The following is a 24,592-nucleotide window of genomic DNA, read 5'->3' on the forward strand; positions in this document are numbered from 1 at the left end:
CTTATTTGTGTCTGTGTTCTTTCTCACAATGTGTCTCATAGCCTCGGGATAATAGACATCATAGACACGTGGTCTCATAAGAGTCATAAGGTCCCATTTGTTCAATTGGAGTCCTGCTGTAAACTTTACTTAAACAATGGGAACTTTTCAATTCTTCACCATACAGACAGTAGAGAGGCAAACAGAGGGAGACGGACATCTGCACATGTGCAAGGTGGAGTGTTTGTGCGTAAAAGAAAGTCAAACACGTAAATAGTAAAGTATGCACACGTCAGGAATCAGGGACGTCTTTGGTTTCTATTTAATGCCACATTCAGCTGGTTTTTACTCCACTACATCTATTCAACAAGCATACTGTAGTTGCCAGTACATTTTCAGGTTAGGATTTTACGTACAAAATATATGACTTTATAAAATATGATGAATTGTTATAGATTACTAACCATCTGGTAATGAAGCTGGTAATATAAACTCCCTGTCAACCAGCTACAACATCTTGATGCTGCCCAGTTTTACATCGGAAATGATATTCCATATAATAAAACCATTGAAATGAAATTTAAATTGACAAGGCACATAACATTACATAATAGGTACTTATTTTTCTCTTAGTGTAACATTTTAATAGATCATAGTTGTGTCTGCCTCTACTGTGAAAGATTGAAGTTACACATTTACAGGAAATAATGCAAGCACAGTGCATGACAGGGACTGTTCTCCCATTAAAAAAAAAAAAAAAAAACGGCCCCTAATATAAGCTTCTTACGTCTAACAGTTACATTGCGACAGTGCCCTTAGTGGCTGTAGTGATTATAACTAACATGGTTTGTTGTTTGTAAGCCCATGGTTTGTTTAGGTGTGCTGTAAACAGAGTTATGAGTTGCTACTGCTACTGTTACCACCAGTAACCAGGTTACAGTGAGTCAACCAAGACTGAAATCTGGTAGATTCCTTCCCCCTCCACATTCACGAATACACCTGTAGGAATTTGTCTGCATGTGAAACTGCTTCCTTGTATTTGTGTGCAAGTTCACACACACCTTCAACCTCCTGAGTTTGTGTGTATACTCTGGTTTTCATGCCAGTGGACGCGCCACAGATGGTGTCATGGTCATGCAGGGCCCCATGCCGAAGCCTCAGTCACCAAGAACATAAAAATAAAAAAAAGTAAAAACCACACACATACACACAGAAAAAAAGGACACATTCTTGGGCGCTGCGTGGAAAATATGCCCCTGAGGGCTTGTCTGATTTAGAATGGTTAAGTCAGACAATAGTTCATTTGTGGTGCCTTTATCCTGACAAAAGGCGCTATAGGCATTCATAAGGGCACATGGTCTATTGTGAGTGGCTTAATGTTTAGTTTGTGCGTATGGGCCCTTTGTGTGGTCATGAGATGTTGTCTGCCGGCCGAGCACAACTTCCTCATTGAGTCCATTAAAGCCTTGCATGTTTACAGTCGGATTATGATTGTTGTAAATAAGCTAATGCAGCCGTCCAGATCACATGGGATCAATGTAAACAAAGGAGGGGACAATGGCGGTGAGGGAGGGTGGCAGACAGCTATAAGACAAAGATACAATTTAAAAGCTGTAGCAATTTCTGATGGTGATTACCCATATTTGGGACAGAACAGCGGGTAATTCCAGACAGATGGTCCATGTTGCCGTGATATAATGCAATTAATACCATTTCCACTCCCTCAGGACAACGGAATCCACCTGATTTTTCACAGATTTACAGGACAAGTGGCTCCACGGGATTTGTATGTGTGTATCAATGAAAGATATTTACAGCTGGTAGAGGAGGGGAAGCTGTAGAACATGGTCAGGATGAGAGGTTTTTTTTCTCATCACAAGACCGAAAGACGCTGGTGTGCACTCATTCATAGGGGCCTCATATCAAACAACATCGCAGAGCACAATTTATGGGAGCACTCAGAGAGGAAAATACAATCTGTAACTCCAAGACGCATCTGTATAAGTCAACCATGTGTATACTGATGCACAATTTACACCCCTTACCGATAAACAGATCAGATGAGGAGACAGTGGGGGTTGGGAGGGGAAGTGGGAAAGGAAAAGAAGAGAGGAATGAGAGGGAGACATTTTACCCTAGATGGCTCTCTATCTGTCGCCGCAATTGAGTCAGGGTTAAAGAGCTGTTTAGATTGTAGAGTGGATAAAAATTCCATGTTGTCCGAACACTGGATTCTTTATCAAGTACGGGAGAAATGCAGAAGATGGATGGGTTAGGGAGAGGAGGGAGAGGGGGGATTAATGAGGTGAGGAAGTAAGGAAAGTAACAAGAAAAGAAAAAAGAGGCAGAGACATTGGAAAGGTGGGAGGTAGGACAGACAATGACGATGCTCAATGTTGAGTTGAGGAGGATGAAGGTGCTTGTTTCAGCTCTCATGAATTAAAAATTTGGAAGAATGAGAGTTTACAAAATTGAGAGAAAAAGAGAAAGAAATAATGAAAGGGAAAATTAAGAGAAAAGAGGAGAGCAAGAAACAGTAAAATTGAAAAAGCTCTTGTAAAACCTCACTGATCTCCAAAATACTGCTTTATTCTTCTGTAGACAAGTTTTTCTAAAATCTTAACACTGAGATTAGTTTTGTTATTTTTTGTAAACCAGACGCTTTTAACAACAGGGCGAAACAACAAAGAGAGAATGGAGGACAGGATAAATGAGCCGTAAAATTAAGTGAAGGAGGGACAGAAAAAAGGTGAAGGAGATAAGAGGTGGATAAAGAGACAGAGTCGCAGTAAATCAATGCGGAGGCAGCCAGCGAGCTGGCGAGTGTTTAGGGTAAACACACTTTTATCACCTGTCCCCACGCCAACCTGCCAAGAGACAGTGTTTTGGGTGTTTTACATGAGCCACAGGCAACTTACTGTGTGTTTTACTGTGTGTGAGTGTGTGTGTGGGGCAGGCAAGCATCAACAGTCCCAAACAGCCACTGCCAAGAAATACACAGCATGCCACAGGCCTCTACCAAGACTGAATCCCTCCTTTTTCCCTCTTTCTGTCTTTTTATCCTCCTGTTTCCATGTGTTTGGATGTTTCTCATGGAACAATTTTTACAGAAAAATGAAGTCGTAGTAGATAGCTTCAGTTTTTCACAGCATAGGGTAGATGCAGGCATGCTAGGTAATAAAAATGTATATTATGGCCACCAGTTTTACCTATCTGAACTGTGATTTTTAAAAATCAACATTTTATGCTCATTGGTATTTCAGATGGCTCTGAATACTACAACGCCCATGATTCTTAGCTCAGTTCAGCTTGCCAGTCAGCAGCTCAAATCAGAGCTGTGGCTGTTTTGATTTTACGTGCCAAAATCATCTCAGATTCTGAAAGTGACCTGATGTAACCTGCTGAAGGTTTCATCTGTGTAAACAGACTTTCAGCAAGGTGATTGGATATTTTCTTACAGTAAAGTTTAAAAATGTCATTTTTAGGAAAGCTTGTGTCACTAAGCAACTGAAGTGTGAAAATGTGGAAAATGTCTGTCACACCTTCGATGGAACATTGATTGTATGGACATTAACTGCATGTATTCTTCATTGTTTGTCTTCAGATTACAGTGGGAAAATATAAATAAATAATAATAATAAAACTTGTTTTTGGACATGCTGTAGGCAGAAAAAGGCATTTCAAATTTGTGTTTTATATTCAATAACATTTCATAACTCTCTCTCTCTCTCTCTCTCTCTCTCTCTCTCTCTCGCTCTCTCACACACACACACACACACACACACACACACACACACACACACACACACACACACACACACTTTGTACTGAGCCAGAGCTCAGGAGTCTGCAGTTGAACGCCAAGGTAAAGAGAGAAAGAAAAAAAAAACATTAATCTGAAAAATTAGTTAATGTTAAAAATAATAAAGGCCAATGTTCTAGTGGGTGCCTGATGTTTGTGTAACACACCCAAGGCTGAAAAAACAATTTTGTGTCTTCACTTCGCTACCGAACATGTGTAAATGGAAGCTGACAGCTACACTTTGCACTTCCAAATTTATGTCAGTGGTGTGACTTCAGCTGCAGACCTCACAGCAGAGGGAGAGGAAAGAAAGAAAGAAAGAAAGAAAGAAAGAAAGAAAGAAAGAAAGAAAGAAAGAAAGAAAGAAAGAAAGAAAGAAAGAAAGAAAGAAAGAAAGAAAGAAAGATAATGCAGGCTAGAATAAACAAAGACATGGAAATGAATAATGATACAATAATTTTAAAGGAAAACAGAAGAGTGAGAAGAAGAGAAGGAGACAAATAGGAGGAAAGACAGAGATGGAGGCAGAGCGAACGATAGAATGAAAGAGAGACATAGAGCACGAGAGCCACAGAGAGAGCAGCTGTCCTAACAGCTGGCCAGCAGGATTGATGTCTCTGTGAAATAAAACTCAACATATGTCCAAACATGAGGAGACAGGCCAGCCAGGAGGAGGAAATACACACACAAACATACACACACACACACACACACACACATAGATATGAGAACACCGCTACACTCTGAGGCACTTAAACATACATGCTCACCGCACACACTGATTAAAGAATGCCAGTGCACTGCTGAGAAGTTTAATTGCACAGAGGGGGTATAGAACACACACACATACACACACAATTGCAATGGCCTCGCGCTGCTCGCTCAGTGTTGTAAAACCATTAAACTGCAGAGTGGTTAGCCTGGCTGCGTGTTAGCACGGTGTCCGTTTCACACACACTATTTTCATCTGTCAGATGACACCCCGACTCTCTTGTCACAGAACATGGGCTGAGAAAGCAGTCTCCTGACTTGGGAGGGTGAAGCCCTAAGTTACCCTCCTTACATACATCATTCCCTTCACACACATACACACGCACACATTTTTGGGGCTTTTACTGTCCAGCGATATGTACAATTTACCCTGAGAGGGCTACTTATTGGAGCTACATGTTAGCTTTGCATATATTGCAGCAATAATGTTGACGTTAAAGTGATGCTCTAATCCATATCGACGCAAAGTAATAAACTTTGATAAAAAGAAATGCATCTAAGTTTAATTTCAATGAATGCACAACCTTCCGGTGAAGGGCTATTTATAAATAGGGGGGGGGGGGAGTATCAGATATTACATTAAATTTAATATTTTCCTTGTTATTTTTTATATTTGTTAGTTTATTATAGAAGACAAAGACAATCCCCAAATACGGACATTGCAAAAGCAGTGATTATTAGAATTGTTGTTGATGAATTTTCTGTCTAATGACTCCCAAGCATAACGGCTTCACAAAAAAATTACACAAAACCCCACACAACTGAAAGCAGATATTTTACAATTATGCCTCCTGTCCTGATTAAAACTCTGATGCAGAAGCAGCCTATAGATCACATTAAGTCATTCATGTGTATAATTTGAATTGGTTTCGAAATCTGGGGGAAGAGATTTAATTATATTTTACTAAACTGCAGAGCATATTGAGTTAAAATACAAAATTAATTAAGGTATCTTAAAAAGGTCTAAAGCTCGGACAAAGAAAAAACAAACACGATGTCTGAAGACAGTTTTTGGATATGCAATATGTTAAGTTTTGACCTATGACCTTTAACGCAAAGACAAACTAGAAGGTAACACCGAAAGATGATACATGTTTCAGTGTTACATATAATGAGTCGCTGCACAGTGAGATTTAGGGTTGGTGAGCTGAGATTTAGGAGATAAGATAAATCTGTGAACAGCAGCACTGCACAATGTGTTGGCAACAGGAGGGGACATAATATGCTTTCTGTGACATCAGACGTGGTACACAAGACCCAGGAGTAGCATTAAGTGGGCCAAATGTCCCATTGTGCAATGTTAATGAAAGAAAAAAAAATTTTCTGCTTCATTATTCGTCCTACTGCAAAATGTATTTATTCTTTCTTGACCTATGACCTTGGTGGAAGGGTATTCCACCAAGTTTCATGAAAATCGGGCCAGTAGTTTTTCTGTAATCCTGCAGAAAAACAAACAAATACACAAACAATCAAACAAAAAAACAAAATGAAAACATAACCTCCTTGTATGAGGAATTAATTATGGAGTAATTAATGAATTCCAATATTTGACTTCACCTGAAACTTAAATGAAGTCAGTTCCAAACACAGCTGGGTGGTGTTTTGATTCACACTGGGGCAACCCATGCCAAAAATACACATAAACCTCTCCCTCCAAACAGTGTAAAGTACTTTATGTGATATAAGATGGGTGCGCTGCCAAAGACACCGGGTCAAAATCCCGCAGCCCTGAATTAGACAAAGGATAGTGTTTCTACTGAAGGTGTGAGTTTAATACTAGAAAAGCCGGCCTGCTGATCCCCAAAGTGCAGTCAGAGAGGGCAGGCCGATCCCTGCATTACAGTGCTGCTATCAACAGGCAATGCAGCCTTAATGTTGGGAAACCGCAGGGTAAAAGTTTGTCCACCAAGCAAAGGAACCTTGTCAGAAAGTAAACGCACCGCACTGATTGAGCTGCAGGATTTAAATTAAAAAAAACCATAGACTTAAAAAAGGCCTGATGAGAGTGGTCTAACTACCTTGACACTTTGAGCAACATTTAGACACATGGCACAATTTATCACTAGCGGATTTCATTTCTCAGCAATCACTTGTTTTAACAGGGAATAAAATATTTTCTAGATTTTTCCTCCACCTCATTTATTTATGTGAAAGGTGGAGAACCCTCCAGCAAGACTAACAAATGAGGTTTAAAAACTGCACAGGCTTGAGCATATGATGGTCAACAAGGTTGACTTATGGAATTTGGTTAGTAATGTTTAAAACATTTTTTTTAAATAAACGTAAATAATCTATTTATGAAGAGAAAATATACTTTTCTTTACAAACAATGTTTTTAATACATTTGAAACAGGCTTTTATTTTGACTGCATGGACCAAGACTGTTGTGATTCCTAAAAAATATATATATATATAAAAGTAATAAATAATGAATACAATTAATTAACCTGAACACACTTATTGGATCATCAGTTATCAAAAAAATATCAATGTATTTTTTTTGGATATAATATAAAGGAACCTGAACCTGAATACATAAAATTGTTTCTTTGTCAAACGCACACTCCCAAAACACCAGTTCAAGACCCAAACTTCTGGTTCCACTTTAGGCTTAATATATGAAACCCTACCCTACTTACCACACACACACATCGCGACAATCATACACAGAGTGAGATGTGTGGTTCAGACACAATAGAAGCGTTGTTTTGGGTTGGGCCCCCAGGGAAACTGGCGTGGGCGGGGCCTGTGGTTTAGGTAGGGGAGCCAAATATCAATGAGGAGGGCTGGCAGTGAGTTTAGGCTGAGTCGACAACCGCGCCACAGCTGACCAAAGGCGAGAAAAGAAATGTGAATCCAACATGGCCACCTGGACCCCCAACAACACCCTCCTGCCCTTCTTGTAGAAACTTTCACATCAGAAAAGGATGAGATGGAAAGAGTGAAGATAGAGTTGACAAACCTGCTCCTCATATCATCTGTACTAAGATCCACCATCACACATACTCATTACAAGTGCCATTACCATGCAGTCTTAATGAAGACTAGTGCGTCCATAAAAAGGTTTATCAATAATAAAATATCAATAATATTATAATGAATGCTATAAAATCTGTGTCATTTAATGAATTACTAGATTTTATCTTAATATTTTCACCATAGTTTAAAGCTGGGTTTACAGTTCAGAGCATGATTTCACTATTAGAAAATAAAGAAAAAAACCAAAAATGGTTCAAATGGTCTTAGAATAATTCATAAAAGAAAACAATTGTTGTATTGCTAGTGGTATTTCAGTTCAGAGTCACAGATGTTTTTAATTAAAACAAGAGAAGATGACCACTAACATATCAAGAAAATAGCTAAAAATTGTCTGAAATAAAGTAACCAGATTTTGGCATATTTTTGTTTGAGGGAAAAGAAATCTTGGACAAATGCAAAGTTGACTGGAGACACAGTAAACTGTATATCAATGCCATGTGTGTGACGGTTAAGTAGAGTCAAACAGTTTTCCTCAGTTTGTAAGGCAGTGAATTAAAGTCCACATCTTTGAAGTCTTTCTTGGCTGTGACCCAGCCAATCTTTTTTTTTTTCAGGACAGTTATATCATGTTGGCCCTCACCAAATTATCAGGATAAATTTGGCATTGCACTGAAATCCTGGTAAGATAAAAAGGAGGACTTGATAAAATCACTATTTAATCTGATTCTTTTGGACGGCATTCAAAAGTGCTTTGGCAAACCACACTGCATGCGCCCGTACCATATGCTGGCTGGCCTGCAGCCAAACCGAGCAGGAGGGGGGTACCAAGCATATCCCACTGACAGTACTTGTAGTCAAGAACCACAGGCTGTGGCTGATCATTAGTAAAGAGATCCCTATCAATTACAGAGGAATAGATTGAAACCAACTACAAGAAGTCCAGAGGGAGTCAGTCCGTTGGCAGAGATGAGGAAAGCAGTGCTGACCACCAAACACAGGGGTGTGTAAAATGGATTAAAAGTTCAAGGTTAAAGAATGAAATTTATGTCTACACACACACACACACACACACACACACACACACACACACACACACACACACACACACCATGCTGCCACATTGGCCCTAATATGACAATTTGGGAAGAGACTTTTTTCACCATCATGTTAATCCGCATGCACATACACACAGACTGCACACAATCACGGTTCAAGCTGTCAATCCCATAGAGGAAGGCAAACATAGTGCCAGAGCCAAGGCTTCATTAATTAGCCAATAAGCTTAACACTCGGGGCTGACCCAAGTTGCCTGTTAAGCTGTCATCACAACTACTTCTACCTGAGTGTATGAATCCATAAGCCCTCTCTCTCACACACACACACACACACACACACACACACACACACACACACACACACACACACACAACACACACTCCCACAGGTCAAGCACAAAGGGTTCACGGGCCTCGCTCAAGTTCAAGTTTTGGTCATGGACTACACTGTGGCTTCTTATGCAGCTTAGTTGAAAAAACCTGGAGATGACTTAACCTTCAAACAGTACTGCTGACAGGCCTGGACAGCTAAGCTGCTAATGCAAGAAAGTTGTTCTGTAATAAAAGAAGAATCTAATCAAAATGTGTTTTATTCCAGGTGGTATATCATTGAACTTTCGCAGTACGTAGGTGTTGCCACTCATTATGTAGAGGAACGCTAGTTGAGGACATGCATGATTGCACATCACTCCCTACCCGCTTCTAGACCCCCTCCAGAAGAGAACATACGTTCCACAGTTTGAGTGACGGTAACAGCAGAGATGTTGAAACAGGCTTTCACCAGTGACAGAGAACAAAGCGTAGCCTGGCAGAATGTCTCTATTGTCACAGAGAAAGAGGGTTAGAGGAAGGCTTGGCCTCACTCTGACCTCCTCTTCCAGCTGGAGAAGCCATTATGTTTGGGATTGGGTGCCCAGCTTTGGGCAGGACTTTACTCAAGACTCAGTGCAGACTCCTCCAAACTGGACAAAATAGGCTCAAGAACAGTAGCAGCAGAAGGAACTGCTAGAGGTCACAAGTGGAAGATAATGTGGAAGATAAAGCCACAGGTACGTGTGCATTTGTGATTTCACCATGGACCTTAAACTTGAGCACAGAACACATATTCAAGTTTGTATAAAAAAAATTGACAAACAGACAGAAGTCGCAGGAAGTCAAATCCAGAGTGGTGGGGAGTTTTAAGGGAGTTCTGACTTTGAGTTTTAAGGGGAAAAAACATCCTCTGTATCATTAACACTTAAAACATATCTACAGTCAACTGTCATCAGATTTTGATTAAAATATTGTTAAATTCTGAATGGAATACTTTGTGACATCACATTTTCCCAACTAAGCCCCTCTCATTTCTCACTGAGAAGAGCAAATATACAAATAGAGAAATCTCTCATGAAATGACAGAAACGGCATTGCTTTTTTTATGCAACTAATTTAAAGATGAAACATTGGGTCAGGAAGAAATTGGGAAGTATTGGGAAGTTCAGTTAAACTGTGACAAAAATGGAATCAGTTTTAACTTTAACACTTAATTAGGACTCATTACAAGTTAAACTTTCCACAAAAATGAATCAAACAAGACAGTCATGATGCCTTATGAAAGAAAGCTGGGTTTGTTGGATCCTAGAAATGCATCGTCAACTTACCACTAATGCCAGATTAGAAGTTATGTTTTTTCCCATTTCCATATGGAGGGAGTGGCAGTTGGTGGCGTTGAGTTTTTATGAATACCTAATGTGTGGCTTGAGGTATCGACTAAATCTGCCGACTTTTTTGCAGTGGATTAAATGCCTTTTCTGAAATGATGGTCTAAAAATTGCACTGACTGATGCCTATTTAGACTGACGAGTAACAAACAGTGCTTGCTCTGCGAATGTTCAGTGGTAATGAAAAAAACACAAGTGAGCAATGTCCAATTCAGTCTATGAAGTTGTATACTATCAGACTGGAGGCCTCGGTCTATTCAGTCTATTTCATCTCAGAAAAGCAGATGTGTTGTTTGAACTTTTTAGAACATGGAAGTAAGATGTCTCAATGTTACGAGAGGATGACACAAAACACTAATCCAGTAAGCTACATTACCTGAACTCCTAAACTGTTCACACAGTTAGAGAACCACTCTGCAGCCATACAGTGTTTGGTAATTGAGCCTGGTCTCATTTGCAAATGAAACACATGAATTGTACAGTAATTCATAAAAACTTGGGTGTAAACAGGGATTACAGTGATGTTAAAGTGTTTGCCAGACACCAGAGCTGCGCTAGGCACATTAGATGGCTGAGTAAATTGTCACGAGGCACTTTGCCCGTGCCAGACCCCGTTAACAGCAGGTGGCCCCCGGGAGGTACGACAATACGGATAATCATAATTCAGTCATCAAAACGGAGGGAGCTTGATTGCACTCTTCGCTGGGTTGAATGTCCATCAGACAGAATCCTAGAATGGTTTGGTTTGGCATTCAGTTATGTTTCCACTTCCGAATGTTTTCTTCCCTTTTTGTATTGAGGGTTTAAGGAGCCAAAATAAATTCAGATTATTTGATTGCGAATGAGGTACCTATCAGTGTTAAGAGATGGGTTATTGTTATTTGTCTGTTTATTCAAGGCTTTTATTTTTTAATGCTCTCTATCTCTTATTTTTAGTTACAAAATGATTAAGAATGCAGGAGCATTTCTATTCAATAGCATGTCTGGGTCCCTGCATTTTTTTTCTCTGATGTTCCCTTATCCTGGCCTTGAATATTTTATACAATCAGCCTACCAGTCTAATAAGTGCTAAGTACTTTAACAGTATAGAGAAAGCCTTTTGTGTGAAGTAAGCCTTTGTATCTAAACTTTCAAATAACACAAGCACAACTCAACATAAATGCCAAAATTGTCAAGAAAATGTCAGGCCTTCACCCTTTTGGCTTGTATGTTGTAAAAGTCCAGACAAAAAAAAGGCATTTTCAGCAACCAACTGCAATACAGCTACCTGACACAGTCTTAAAGAGTTCTTGATAAAGCTTTTAAAACTGAGGCTGCAGTTGCATGAAAAAAAATCTCCCACATTGCAAAGCGAGGCCATATCTATTCATTAGAATTGTCACAGGCACTCAAGGCTCTTCTGAGTAGCAGACTGCTAACAGCGTGCCGACAGGGGGTGAGCACAGCGCGAAGGCTAACAACGACATCATCCACACTTTAGCTCACAGGGGTCAGCTATGTTAGGCTAAGTGAGCGCTCAGTGGTTAATAGGGTCTGTTCCATTTGATCATACAGCCAATCTAACCTGGCAGAGTTCAGCTGACTGAGCCTTTGGAGCAGGAGGTGGAAGAGGAGGAAAGGGACAGCATTGTTTAGGCTTTAATGTGCTTGCCATTTGAGTGATGATGATCAAATCTGGCCGTGCTGTAAGAAGATTCTGTACAAACTACATGTTAAGTGTCAGTCTAGGTGAACACAGGCCACTAAAGAGTCCTAAATAAACTGAATAAGCCTGTGGAGCTTTACGCTGTGGAGCTTTACGCTGTGGAGCTTTACGCTATGCAGCGTTTGAGTCTAATTTGTGGCACACCACACCAGGCCTATTCACCAGGATACCCTTCCAGTCCTGTGTGCCTTACATTATTTTATCAAAACCCCAAAATCGGACTGCTTATGAATTTGGAATGCTTTGCCTTTATCAGTAACACACAACAAAGCTTTGATTTTGCACATGAGCAAGGTTGCCTGTTGGAGAGGGATTCTAAAAAAAATGTGCCAGAAGTGATTTGAGAGGCTTCTGAAGTTGAAGGATTGAAGCAAGAGCAACTGCCTCCCATCACATGAGGTAAAAGAAAAATGGAAAAATACAATAATACAGTGAAGGAGTGGAAGAGGCAATTAATTGAAAAAGCCATATTCAAACATATCAACAAAGGAGAAAAAATAAAGCGGATGTGCAGCTCGTCAGTTTTAAAGGCCACAGGAGGATAATTCACTTACTGAAGCATTCAACCTCAGCCATCGATTGATCACCTCGTGTCATTTTGACAAAAATTATTAAGAACAAAAAGTAGAGGTCTCTGTCAATCTTCAGATGTAGGGTCACATTAGGCTCGACATGAACTGCATTACTGCGTTGCATGAAAGACATTTTTACAATGTGTTCAAAGATCACAGCCATTCGCATTAATGTTTACAAGGCTCAGAAAGATAATTATTATTCATGTTACCACTGTCTGATTCACTGTGCCTGGTTATATTGCACATTTATATCTCATTTGTTTTTGTCTAAAGTGTTTGCAGCGTGATCAATGCCACTTGTTAGTCCTTGGGGATAACAGCTTTGCTAATTAGCAAATATGAGCCAAATTCAATACCCAGCTTCTTTTTTTGTTTTCTTTAGCAAAGGCCAGGAATAATGTGCAGGAAATCTGACTCATTTTGTGGAGATTGGACGAAATATCTCCTGAGTGTATTTACCATAGAACCTTTTTTTTTTGTTGGTTATGATGTATTTGTGTTTATTTGGATCCTCTGCGCCTGGGAGTTTGAGGGTTCTGTGCAGTACCTTAGCTGTTCCTGGGACTGCACTCTTCTGAACAGACGCTTAAGATGTTGTAGCTGTCGTATCTTCTGGTCATAGACCCAAATGCTCCTACTGCCACTGGGACCACTGTGGACCACATCCACCTTTGATCCACTTGTTCCTGGTACTTTTCAACCTTCTCATGCTCCTTCTCCATGATGTCACTGTCAGCTGGGACTACCACATCTACCACAATGGCCCTCTTCTGTTGTCAACCACCACTATCTCTGGTTGGTTAAATCAGCATTTGTTTGTCAGTCTGGAACCTGAAGTCGCACAGGACCAAAGCTCTGTTGTCATTCGATGGCGTGTCCCATTTGGACTTGGGGACTTCTAACCCATACTCAACACAGATGTCCCCATGCACTATGCCACCCACCTCTCAGTGTACGCTGCTTCCATGTAACACCTTTCTATGTGCTGGAATGCCTCCTGAGCATCTTTACACAGTCTGCAGGTTGGGTCCTATCTGCTGTGGTAGACCACTGCCTCTATGGATCTGGTGTTTGAGGCAAGTTCTTGTGCTGCCATGATCAGTGCAGTCATTCAGGCCAGCCTTTTCCAGCCACTGGTAGTATTCCATGTTGTCAGCCACTTATTGTAGATACTCTCTGAGCAGTTCATCACGGGTGACCATTGTCCTGATGTCATCCTAATCCCCCCTATCTCCGTTGCTTGTAGAATCTGTGCAATCTAACTTCTCCTATGGAGAGTAACTTCTTACTATGGCCAGTTTACTATTCCAGTTGGATATCTGAGGGCTACCCAACATACATGTTGATGGATTGGATCGTATTCCTACCACTGGCTTCTCAGCACCTGTTTTACCCTCTGGGGCTATTTGACTGTGGCTGACCACCATGCATCCTCATCCTCGTTCCCATTGGCCTGTGGGATACCCAGGTACTTGTAGCCATCCTGTATGTCTACTATACTGCCACATTTGACATACCATCCTAATGTCCTTGCTGTAGATCCTGGTGAGGTGACTCAGTGAATCAATGTCTAGTTCATTCATGACATACAGCTTGATGTCATCAACACATAGGAGGTCACTGATATATACTTTATGTAGTGTATACCAATGTGTCTATATGTATACTTCGTTGTTGTTGTTGTTGTTATTGTTTTATTGAATGCCATAAGTGAAAAAAAAAGAGTAAGAGTGGAAGAAGTCATTCAATATATGCAATTCGTTTGATAAAAGATGATTTTGTTTTAAATATGACATGCCTTGCTCCTCTAATCAAAACGCATGAAGGATTCCCTGGTCCAATAAGAGATTTGAAAACATTTACAGTTAATTAGACTGAATGACGTTTTGTTCATGTTTGGTGAAATGGATTAGTTTAGTCTCTTGAGTTTTTAATGTTGCACAGAAACAACATGCAGCCAACACAAAAATGTGTTCAGAAAACGTAATGACTAATTGAAAATGAGCAATCTTGTTACAAGCAAGGTCAGATCCGGTGGTATTTGTACTATACATGCGGTGTGGAAAAAAAGAAAGAAAAAAAGACACTTAAATCTGTCCCTGAGCATTTCCTTCCACATATGTCACCTTTGATTTGACAGGAAGATGTCACAACACTTTTGAACACACACACACACACACACACACACACACACACACACACACACAAGTTTTTTTCTTTCAAACTACCTTCTTTGCTGTAGACAAGAGGCAAAGCTTCCCATCTTTCAACTAAAGACACTGTACTGTATTACGCCCCAGGCTGTCCCATTCTGGCCCACTTTACTGTATCAATAACAAAGTAAAACCTCTAAATGAGAGAGATCAAGAGCTCCTCTGATATCATCACGATTACTATGTGCACATAACAGTAAAGAGGGGTGTTAGATGGTTTTAGATCTGGTTTGCTTTGGGGTGGGAAGGGGCAAGCAGAGGCATGCTGGGAGACTCCAGCGCTTTCCTGTATTAGTGGTGTAGATCAGAGGAGTAACAGAGAAAGGGAAACCTGTGTTTTCACTGATTGATATTGTGATCTAACGAGCAAAGGATCAGTCAGTTGTAATTTTAGATGTTCAAAGATCCTCTGGAGAGGATGTGTTCAGAAAAAGAAAAAGAAATATGCAGGTAAGTTTGAAGAGAAAATGAGCGAAAAGAGCATGTCTATCATGGCATCAACTGATGCCATCAGTTTATTCTAATAAAGGTCCTTCAGTTCCTTTCTGTTCTTAGGGAACAATGTGCTACATGAATATACATTCTTTAGAGTTGTTCTTTATAAAGCTGTATCTTGTTTTTCTAAAATACCCTTTTTCTTGTTGTCGGTATGGTTTACCGTTGACATAAAGACCAACCCATTACTTGCTGTTTATGGCCCTCGCTTTCTAGCTCACAATGCAAACAAAGTCTGATTAGCTGAGAGCTGTTGCAACAAATTCATATTAATGTAAATGTATGTATATTTCTTTAATATCACAAAATATATCATCCTATGTTACTTTAGTGTGTAAATTCGATAACATAAAATCTTTGTTATAGTTCCAACACACATTCAATAATGGATTTTGGTTGTAACACTAAATATTTTTTAATTGGTCCACCATTATTTTAGATGGACTATATACTTGTCCGGGGGTTTATACCATTTATCTAACCTATATAAGCTAACACATTTCTTTCAAAGCCCTCCAGATAAAGTCAATAATGTATGGCTGTTCAATCAAAGTAGAGCTGTTTTCTTAGACCTTGTAAAGTTATCTTCCACTTGACGACAAGTGACATTGTTAAGTGAAAGAGTGGCTATACTTTGCAGCCTCCAGGTCTGAATGTAAGGCAAGGCTTAAAAGTAGCGATTGTGCCCCAACTCTTCCTGCAGACATTACAGACAAAACGCACACAGATTTATACATGCACACACAAACTGAAGACTTTCTCTTACCATCTTGTTCTGTCTTGGTCAGCTCCACAAGCTTCTTCTGTTTCAGTGTGTCCACCACGTCTGCCAGGCTTCCCTTGCGGCGCTCCGGCGTTCCAAAGGCGAGGCCGATCATTGGCTCTCCGCGATCCCTGGAATACTCCTCTGGCTTGGGTGGAGAGGTAGAGATAGTCCGGTAAGAGTAGAGTGAGCAGTTTTTGCTGCTTTCATTGTCCTGGGAAGAAACAGCGAATGAGTGTTCAAAGCTGCACACAGTAATTAACTGCTTGATTTCTGTAAGCGATCATTAAATTTGTGCTGTCAACTTTTTCTTCTTTAACATAGAGCATATAAATGCATCCCATAAATATACACTGTATATCCCATCAGTATTGGTTTCGATGAAGCAATTGCTTGCTTAGCTGTGCTTTACCTTGGCATGTGCTGCCTAGTGTGACATGGCCAATGTCAAGTTTGGGATAGCATTTTGCTACTGACAGAAATTGATGACTACAGAACTTGATCTATCTGTCATCAGGACCACTGAGGCATTTCTCCATTACATGTCTTTATACTGAGACGCTAAAGAATGACATTCAAGTATGTTTTTCAGTTGTTTAAAAGTAAACTCATTTCAATACAGAAAATAGAACAACACAGCAGTCTGGTATTAAGTGGAATAACTGATTTGTTAATTTAAATGTCACACAAGTCATTTTTCTTAGCTTCTGCAGTCGGCCTTAGACCTTACAGCATACAGCCTCAATGACTAGTATATATTTTCATAAATTGAAATTGTTTGTTATCACGCAGACGTAAACTGGCATAGCTATCCATAGTTATAAACAGCTGTCTGCAGGTGATACTAAATTACTGACTTAATGGAATTAAAAGTGGATGTCTGAGGCATGGTCTTTTTCAGGCCTTGTTGACAAGACTTGTTGACAATGGAGGATAGTTATGTAATGGTTCTTTACATGTTGTGCAGCATGACAAGTGTGTGTGTGTCCCACTGTTGTCTGCTCTGCAGGGTTATGAGTTAAGCAGGAGACATCAGGCATCTATATTTGTCAAGATGATAAGCCCTTCAAGATGACCATATTGTCCCACACAACAGACACTTTAGCACAGGTGTTATAACACCGGGGCTATTTCTGGATGCTTTCTCCTGCCCTTACAGAGTGGGGGGATCTCCAAGAACTTTAGGAGGCTTATGTTTCAAAGACAAGGGGCTTTGGCTAACAGCGGGATCTTAAGATGCCCTTGAAATGGCTCGAGGAGGCCCTGTTGTGCACTTTGTCTTTAAGCGGAAGATGCCTCTGTAATGAGGATTAGAAGATAGTGTGTCACTCGTGGATTGTTCGGGTGTGTTTTTTCAGGTCCTTGCACAAGACTGGCCAGGAGTTATACAACAGTATGTTGTGGGCAGGAAGTTCTGATGGTCAGATCAAATGTTAAACCTAAAGGTTACACATTCACTCTCTGCAGCAGACAATGCATGTTCATGATTATTCTTCTGAATTTGTAAATTGTCCTTGAGTGAGGCATTGAAACCTGAGCTGGGCATGTATTGAAGCTCACTCTGGATTCAAAAGACATGATACTAAAGAGTAAAACTGAAATATCTAACAAAGCATATCATAAGCTTGATCAGAAGCAGTCTATGAATTATCTGTTTTCAAAATGTGTTATTTACTAAGGAAGATTATTTGTCAGAAAGAAATCTGAAAATAAGACGTAAGTAGAGTATCTGTCCACTGATTGATAAAGGAAGCCTGAACTTGCCCGACAAAGTTTTGTTTTCAGGTGTTCCTTGATGTTGGAGGCTGGTGACAGGACAAAGTGAAGCAGGATATTGTTTCCCCCTTATCTGTTCACAACATGTCACCTTCCATGTTAGTGTTTCACTTATTCAAAGCTATTTTGTGCTGTATTACCACTTCATCTTCTTGCTGACTTTATGGAGTCAACATTTTTCAACTATTTCAAACATTGTACTTGGTTATTTTCGAGCCAAAAACTGGTTCTCCCTTCTGAACACACTTGAAAGAATTACTTCTTCCTATGTTCCTATCAGTCTTCTCCCATAACGGACAACAGTCACATTTGCTAGTGTGAGACCAAAAAAAGAAAAAGACATAGAAAATACAAAAGACGGTGAAATAGAAAGGAAGTTTGCATAGTTATACTAAGTGAGGTTTTCAAATTTTGTTTTCATTCATGTTTAATTGCCTTTAAAGCTCTTATCAAGCACTGAGAGTGGGTAAATGTTTCAATTTTATCAAATTATGCTTTTGTAAGAATGAACAACCCAGAATTCCAAATAATTAAAAAAAAAATGATGTGACTCTTTTTCTGGGAAATGTTAAATGTGTTTTGCCACAATAATGATACCAAAGGAAACTTTATTTTAAGAACTTTTCCCTTCCCTCGGAGGCTGAAGTCAAACACGCCTTGTCCATTTGGGACCAACAGAACCTGAAGCCAAGTAACTAACACCTCAACACACACACACAAACACATGAAAACAGGCAGTGGAGATGAGAAGAAGCAAGGGGTATAACCCTCCAGAGGAAGACCCTCACTGGGCTGCCTACAGCACTGCCTGTAGCACACAGACAAGAGAGAACTGCTGGTGTGTGTGTGTGTGAGTGTGTGAGCACAGTACATGTTTGTGAATACATGCATTAAAGTGTGTGTGTGAACCAATAGTGCACAATCATCACTATGCATGAGAATTTGCACACCCTGTGTACTCCTGCATGTATTTCATGAGTGTTTTATGAGTCATGTGGCCTGAGTGTGTACACTGTGTACACACACTAACCCCATTTGTTTTATAGGTTTGAGTTATGGGAACATAGCTCAAGATAAGATATGGTCAATTTTTCAGCTCTGTGCATAATTCACTTCTCACCATCACACCGGGGCCGACATTCTCCCACTCAGCATCCATCGGTTTCTGTCTGATTGGCTGCAGTACGTCCGGGTGGAGTTGGTCATGTAAAGGGGACGACACTGTCTCTTTTGGGACCTCTCGATCATCACCAGCCCAGGCTGCATTGTCCTGACTTATCCCTTCTGCTTCCTCTGACGGTTGGTGAAAGGGAGGCGTTGCTCGTAGGGAAGACATCATTCTGTAAAGAGATAAATAAAAAGGCTTTTTTATTTTTGGTGACTTCAGTTTGCAGACTTACAGTGTTGTCTGCCAGGACTGACGTAATACATGAGCAGCAGAAAACTTGTGCTGCTGATGTCATGATGATAAATATTGAGAGGTCTTGGTAAGACTGTAACCAAAGCCTTCCTGGAAGCTATGGAGCAATTTCTGTGGAACATTGCAAACACTAAAACACCACCAGTGAAAACAAAGTAAGTTTCCCTATTCACGTTGTATATAAATAAAACAAATATACAGGTCAAATATGTCTCCTCCCATTTTACATAGTTATATATTTGGACTTCTGATGTGCTTTCATCAAAGTACAGTTTTAATTTAACAGTCTCTAACTTACTTAAAGGGGACCTACATATCTACCCAACTGAACTCAGCACTTAAAAATATAATAGTTAGGAGATATAATATTCAGTAAGTAACTATATTTATCGTATTGTATTTAGAACGTTATATTCATACTCTTTTTTACGTGATAAAAATATCTGCAAATGCACTTTAATTAACATTGTTATTATTCGACTAACTTAGATCATTTTACACAGAAAGTAGCAAGTGTACATAGATGAGTTGATGGACTTTACGTTCATCTTCATTGATACTTGTTTTTTCTTGTAATTTTTCAAATATGAAATATTATATCGACAATATGTCAAGTTCAACTTATGTACATTGTTTGAACAATTCTTAACTGTCTCGGTCGCTGGATTCAGGTTTTTGTAAATCAGCAGTATCATTTGTATAATTTTACTTAAAATAATATGTTAAATAATTTTAGACTTTTGTCCCCCCCACTGACTGCATACTGAAGCCACAAAAAAAACTGTTGGCGATTTCAGAACCATGCATTTAAATAGATAATTCAAACCCACCGTTTTATTTAAAATGCAGAGACATGAATGCTAAAGATGTAATTACAGTTCAGTCACATACAAGAAATCTAAAGTACATATTATATTTTTGGTATTTACAGACACACTCATTCAGAGTAATTTACACGCTTTCATACCGAATGTTCCTCTCTCTCAGACACACACACACACACACACACACACACACACACACACACACACACACACACACACACACACACACACACACACACACATACAGAAGCACATGGGGATAATCTATTAATCTATTAAGCAGCATCAAGGCCTCTCATCCCCTCGGAGCTGTTAAGAAGCAGATGCTCTGCTGCTGAGTTTGAGTGGAAAAATCTCTCTTTTTTTCTAATGTGAGCCTCAGGCTGAGAGAGTCATTAGACCAATACATCATTTCCTGTAATGACGACCCTTTGTTTCACTGTACTTATGAGGAATTTATTGACCACATTGTGTACCTCAACCCTCCTCTCTAGTAGCTTAGTGTCAGCTCTAAATTCTTATTTAAAATCTAAAAACAAGCTCACTTTTCCTTAATGTTCTGTTTCATGTGGCTAAGTACATATTCCAATACAAATACACAAGCACCCACAAACTCAAACAAGTCTATAGAAACAAACCCAACTCAAATTGCTCAGTGATAACTGATTCCAACAGAAATGGCATCAGACTGACATTAACTGTTTTTGCTCTGATTCCTAAAGAACAGTGCCTCCTACCTCACACACAAACAAACACGCACACGCACAACTTCTGTGAAGCAAAACAGATTGCTACTTCAGCGTTGGCATGCAATAAATCACAGCAGGCCATCCATCTCTGAAATATGCAGCCTCCCGGGTTCCCTTAAACGTAAGCCCGACCGTCGGTCAAATGTCTGAAAAGAAGGAGCAGGGTTGCAGTCTGCATGTGTGGGGAGGCAAAAAAAAAGGTGAAAATATTTAATATACATAGGTAGTTAAAAAACCATAACAGAATATAACCAAATGTTACCGTGCGCTAAACAAAAGAGAGAAAAAGATTACTAAAAAGAGAGCAACCAGAGCAATAATGAAAGGAGGACAGAGAGGATGGACAAGGAAAAGTTTGTTCCAGCGTAAATCCAAATAGTGTATGTGAGAACTGTGTGATGTGTAGTTGTGAAGAAAACCATCACCATTTGTGTTCTGCATGTACATAGTATATCTGAGTGATACGTAATGCATGACATTAAATGAGTTGATTTCTATGTTGGTTTGACTGTTCAGTGATTCTGTTCAGTGATTCTGTAGGTCATAATGTTTGGTACATGTCGTCTTTTACAACCTTTGCTGGAATGCAGCTTCCAGTGACTCGGTAATGCAGGTTGAATTAGAGGAGGCACTCAAATCTGTCCTAAAGATGCTGGAGACCCATTAATAGTACACTATCCTAACTATATCACCTTCTCCTATAGACATGTTATCAAAAACATCTGAAATACTGTCTAATTATTGACTTTACAGAAAAATATCCCAATATTTACTCTAATTCAGGCTCAAATTCATATATTTTTTCATTTTTTTCAGTGTTGTTACTAACCTAATTTTTTCAGGGTTTACAGTGGAAAGTTGAAAAATCTATTTATTTTATTGCTGTAAGTTAGTCCAGATAAGGGAACAATCCACACACTATGCTGCTACAATAAAAACCTTTATCATAACAATCAGTCCATTCAATAAGAGGTTGCTCATACGGCTGAATCTGCAGAGATTTACCACCAAACTCTGCAGCGCAGCTACACTCTTACTGAACAGTTTACCATTATTTAGCAACTAAACTGTTTTGGGTCAGTTTCAAAGATTTCATCCATGTGATTTTCAGATGCAACAAGGCGCTGTTTTTAGAGAAAAAGCCCCCAAACTCCCATTGTATTCCAACGAGCCAGCACAGGACTCGAGGCAGGCAGTCAACTTATTAGCTGGTGGACAAAATGCCGTTTAAGATCATGACAAGCTTTCTCAGACATTACAGCTAAACAGGTATCTAGCAATGGGAATACTTTGTATTATACTGCCACTTGATTTGGCTGTCTTTTTGAGCAAGCCGGAGACTTTTATATATAATGTATGTCCGTTACATTCAAGCCCTTGATAAATGAGTTCACACAATGCTAATTAATCTCATCAGTGCCAGATATCACTCTTCATGTCACAGTATATGGAGTTTGTGGTCCCATGCTGGCTGGATTTATGCATACTCCATTAGCCTGGTGTTATCAGACCCAAATTAACTGCATGAATATATAGGTCTGTGTTTACTCCGTAGAGAATCATTTTCAGCCGTTTCATCCCACTGGGCGTAGACATCTAACTAATTTTAACCAATTATTATGTGCGAAACCAGCCGCCACTCGGCCACTGCCACAACTACCTCGAGCCCGTGTCCAACAGCGTTTTTAGATGATTTATTTAATCCTTACATTTTTTTGTTAGATACTGGATTGCTCAAACATTTTTTTAAATTAAACCATGTGAGAGGTTTGGAGTGAAACATTTTCATTTGGCGGAGCTGTTAACAACACATTTGGAATGTGACCCCGACTACACACTGCTTTTTGTAAGATGTCAGAGTGGAAGTTTGGAACCCACCACTTTAATCTGTAACAACGTGATGTATTGAAAACTTGTCCATTGTGTCAAATCTTTATCTTAAAAATAAATTAAGTTGACATTAATTTTTACAACCATCGTCTCTCCAACAATAGCTTGATTGAACTGACTGGAATAGCAAAAGCTGTCAGCTTGAGGTTTAAATTTTGCCAGACCTTATTTTTACACAGCAACATGGGGACATGAGATTGTAAGACCCAGACAACCAACAAACAGCAAATCACTAATCCATTATCAAGTCGTGCAACCCATGCTGGAGCAATGAGAGAGCGATGGGGAGCTGGGGAGGGAGAAGACAGAACAGGGCCTATATTTAGCTGACAATATTGCTGGTGCTGTGTTTATGGGGGTGCTTAAGACTAAGTTTCTTGGAACTGGTGTCTCATATGGCCAGGAATGCCCAGCCTCTTAACTCGCTGCCACTGATAGGGTCTCATCACGCAACAGTACTGTGGTTTGTTGGTAAGCAGGCCACGATGCTTTTTCGGATTGGTTGGAGCAGGAAAACAGTATATTTCACGCACTGTTCATCAGGCAAAGAATCAGTGTTTAGAAGACTCCATTGTTTCACTAAAATAACAAATGTTAGGCTCAGCCACTCAAAAGCTGCAAGTTTTTTTTTTTATTGTTGTTGTTGTCTACTTTTGTCTTTTACTAAAATTGTTGATCATTTTTGCATGTAAAAAAAACTGCCAGATAATTTCACTAGCCTCAAATCCATCGTGACATGTAGCTTAACTGAATTTTTTTGGATAAAAAAAAGTTGATAAAAAGAATAGGAAAATCCTAAAAATAACAATAATGTCAGAGTTTATGAGAAAAACAACTTAAACAACTCCATCAGACAAACTGGAAAGCCAGACAAGTTTCAGAAAAAGCACTTTACATGCAGTATGACCTTATTAAGTTGCTACATATGATCAATCAATAATACCCTTTTCTTCAAATCAGTGTCATCAAGAAAAACAGAGATATATTGGGTCATATTTTGGGCAGGTATTCACTGCTACAGCTCGACATCACCAAAAAACGACTACAAGCTTTTAAAAGTTACAGTAAAACACCCTTTACAGTCAAGCAAGATTCCCTGAGGCTGTCAAAAATGTAACACTGAACAAAACAGATGTGTAAGCACGATGAGAAAGTAAGCATTTATGTGTCCTAATTTGTGAAAAATGAAAAGCATTTGGGGCGTTTTGTCTGACCACAGCTCGCACGTGACAATATCATCTCTTTCTGTACTGAGACATAGGAAGACATTGAAGACATAGCAGAAGGAACAACCCTCTCCCAACGAGACCCACAAAAGAATGAGTTTGGCTACACTGAGACAGTCTCAGAAAGCAGTAATGTGACGATAATGTTACACTGATACCTGAAAAACAAATTCATTTTCAAACACATTGCTGTGAGGCTCTCCAAATGTCTTTTCATATTGTCAGACATCTAGAAAAACATCAGTTCTTTCCCCTGAAAGCAGTTATCCTGTCTAAGATATTTCTTGGAAAGTGATACTGGTGAGATTGCCTGCTTGATAACTAAACAGAGCACGCACTGTTGAGTGAGAAGTTTTCATTTTTCATCCTCATGCATTTTAGAGCTTTTATATGAGCACGAAATCAAGAACATCATATTACACTTATGATTAACACCCTAATGATAAAATCGAAGTTGAATTAATGTTTTCTACCTATCATCATAAATAATTACAATAAAGGTATGCCCAGCATGTTACTTACTGTTCTCTTTGAGCATTTTGGTTTAAGTTCCCTTCCTTTGTTGCCTATGGAAAGTCTTACAGCCTTTAGCTCAGAGACATATCCAACACAACAAAGTGTTGCTGGTGGACAGCTAGCTAGGTCCCCCTCTAAATTGTGGACAGTAACT

The 24,592-nt window shown here is 39.5% G+C and overlaps 1 protein-coding gene across 2 annotated transcripts in view; it reads right to left on the reverse strand.

Annotated features, from left to right (window-relative positions):
* The window catches only part of LOC138206200 (transcription factor SOX-6-like), a 115,871-nt gene that overhangs the window by 53,338 nt on the left and 37,941 nt on the right, over nucleotides 1–24,592 (reverse strand). For both annotated transcript variants that reach the window (XM_069162758.1, XM_069162757.1), the window contains exons 3-4: nucleotides 18,934–19,153; nucleotides 16,041–16,251 (exon numbers count right to left, since the gene is read on the reverse strand). In XM_069162758.1, the coding sequence (XP_069018859.1) occupies nucleotides 16,041–16,251; nucleotides 18,934–19,152 (430 nt within the window). In that variant the 5' untranslated portion in view covers nucleotide 19,153. The remainder of the gene's footprint in view (nucleotides 1–16,040; nucleotides 16,252–18,933; nucleotides 19,154–24,592) is intronic.

This window comes from Embiotoca jacksoni, unplaced genomic scaffold, assembly GCF_022577435.1.
Source record: "Embiotoca jacksoni isolate LCO1_2020_lvr unplaced genomic scaffold, fEmbJac1.0.p SCAF_3, whole genome shotgun sequence".
NCBI classification, from domain to species: Eukaryota; Metazoa; Chordata; class Actinopteri; family Embiotocidae; genus Embiotoca; species Embiotoca jacksoni.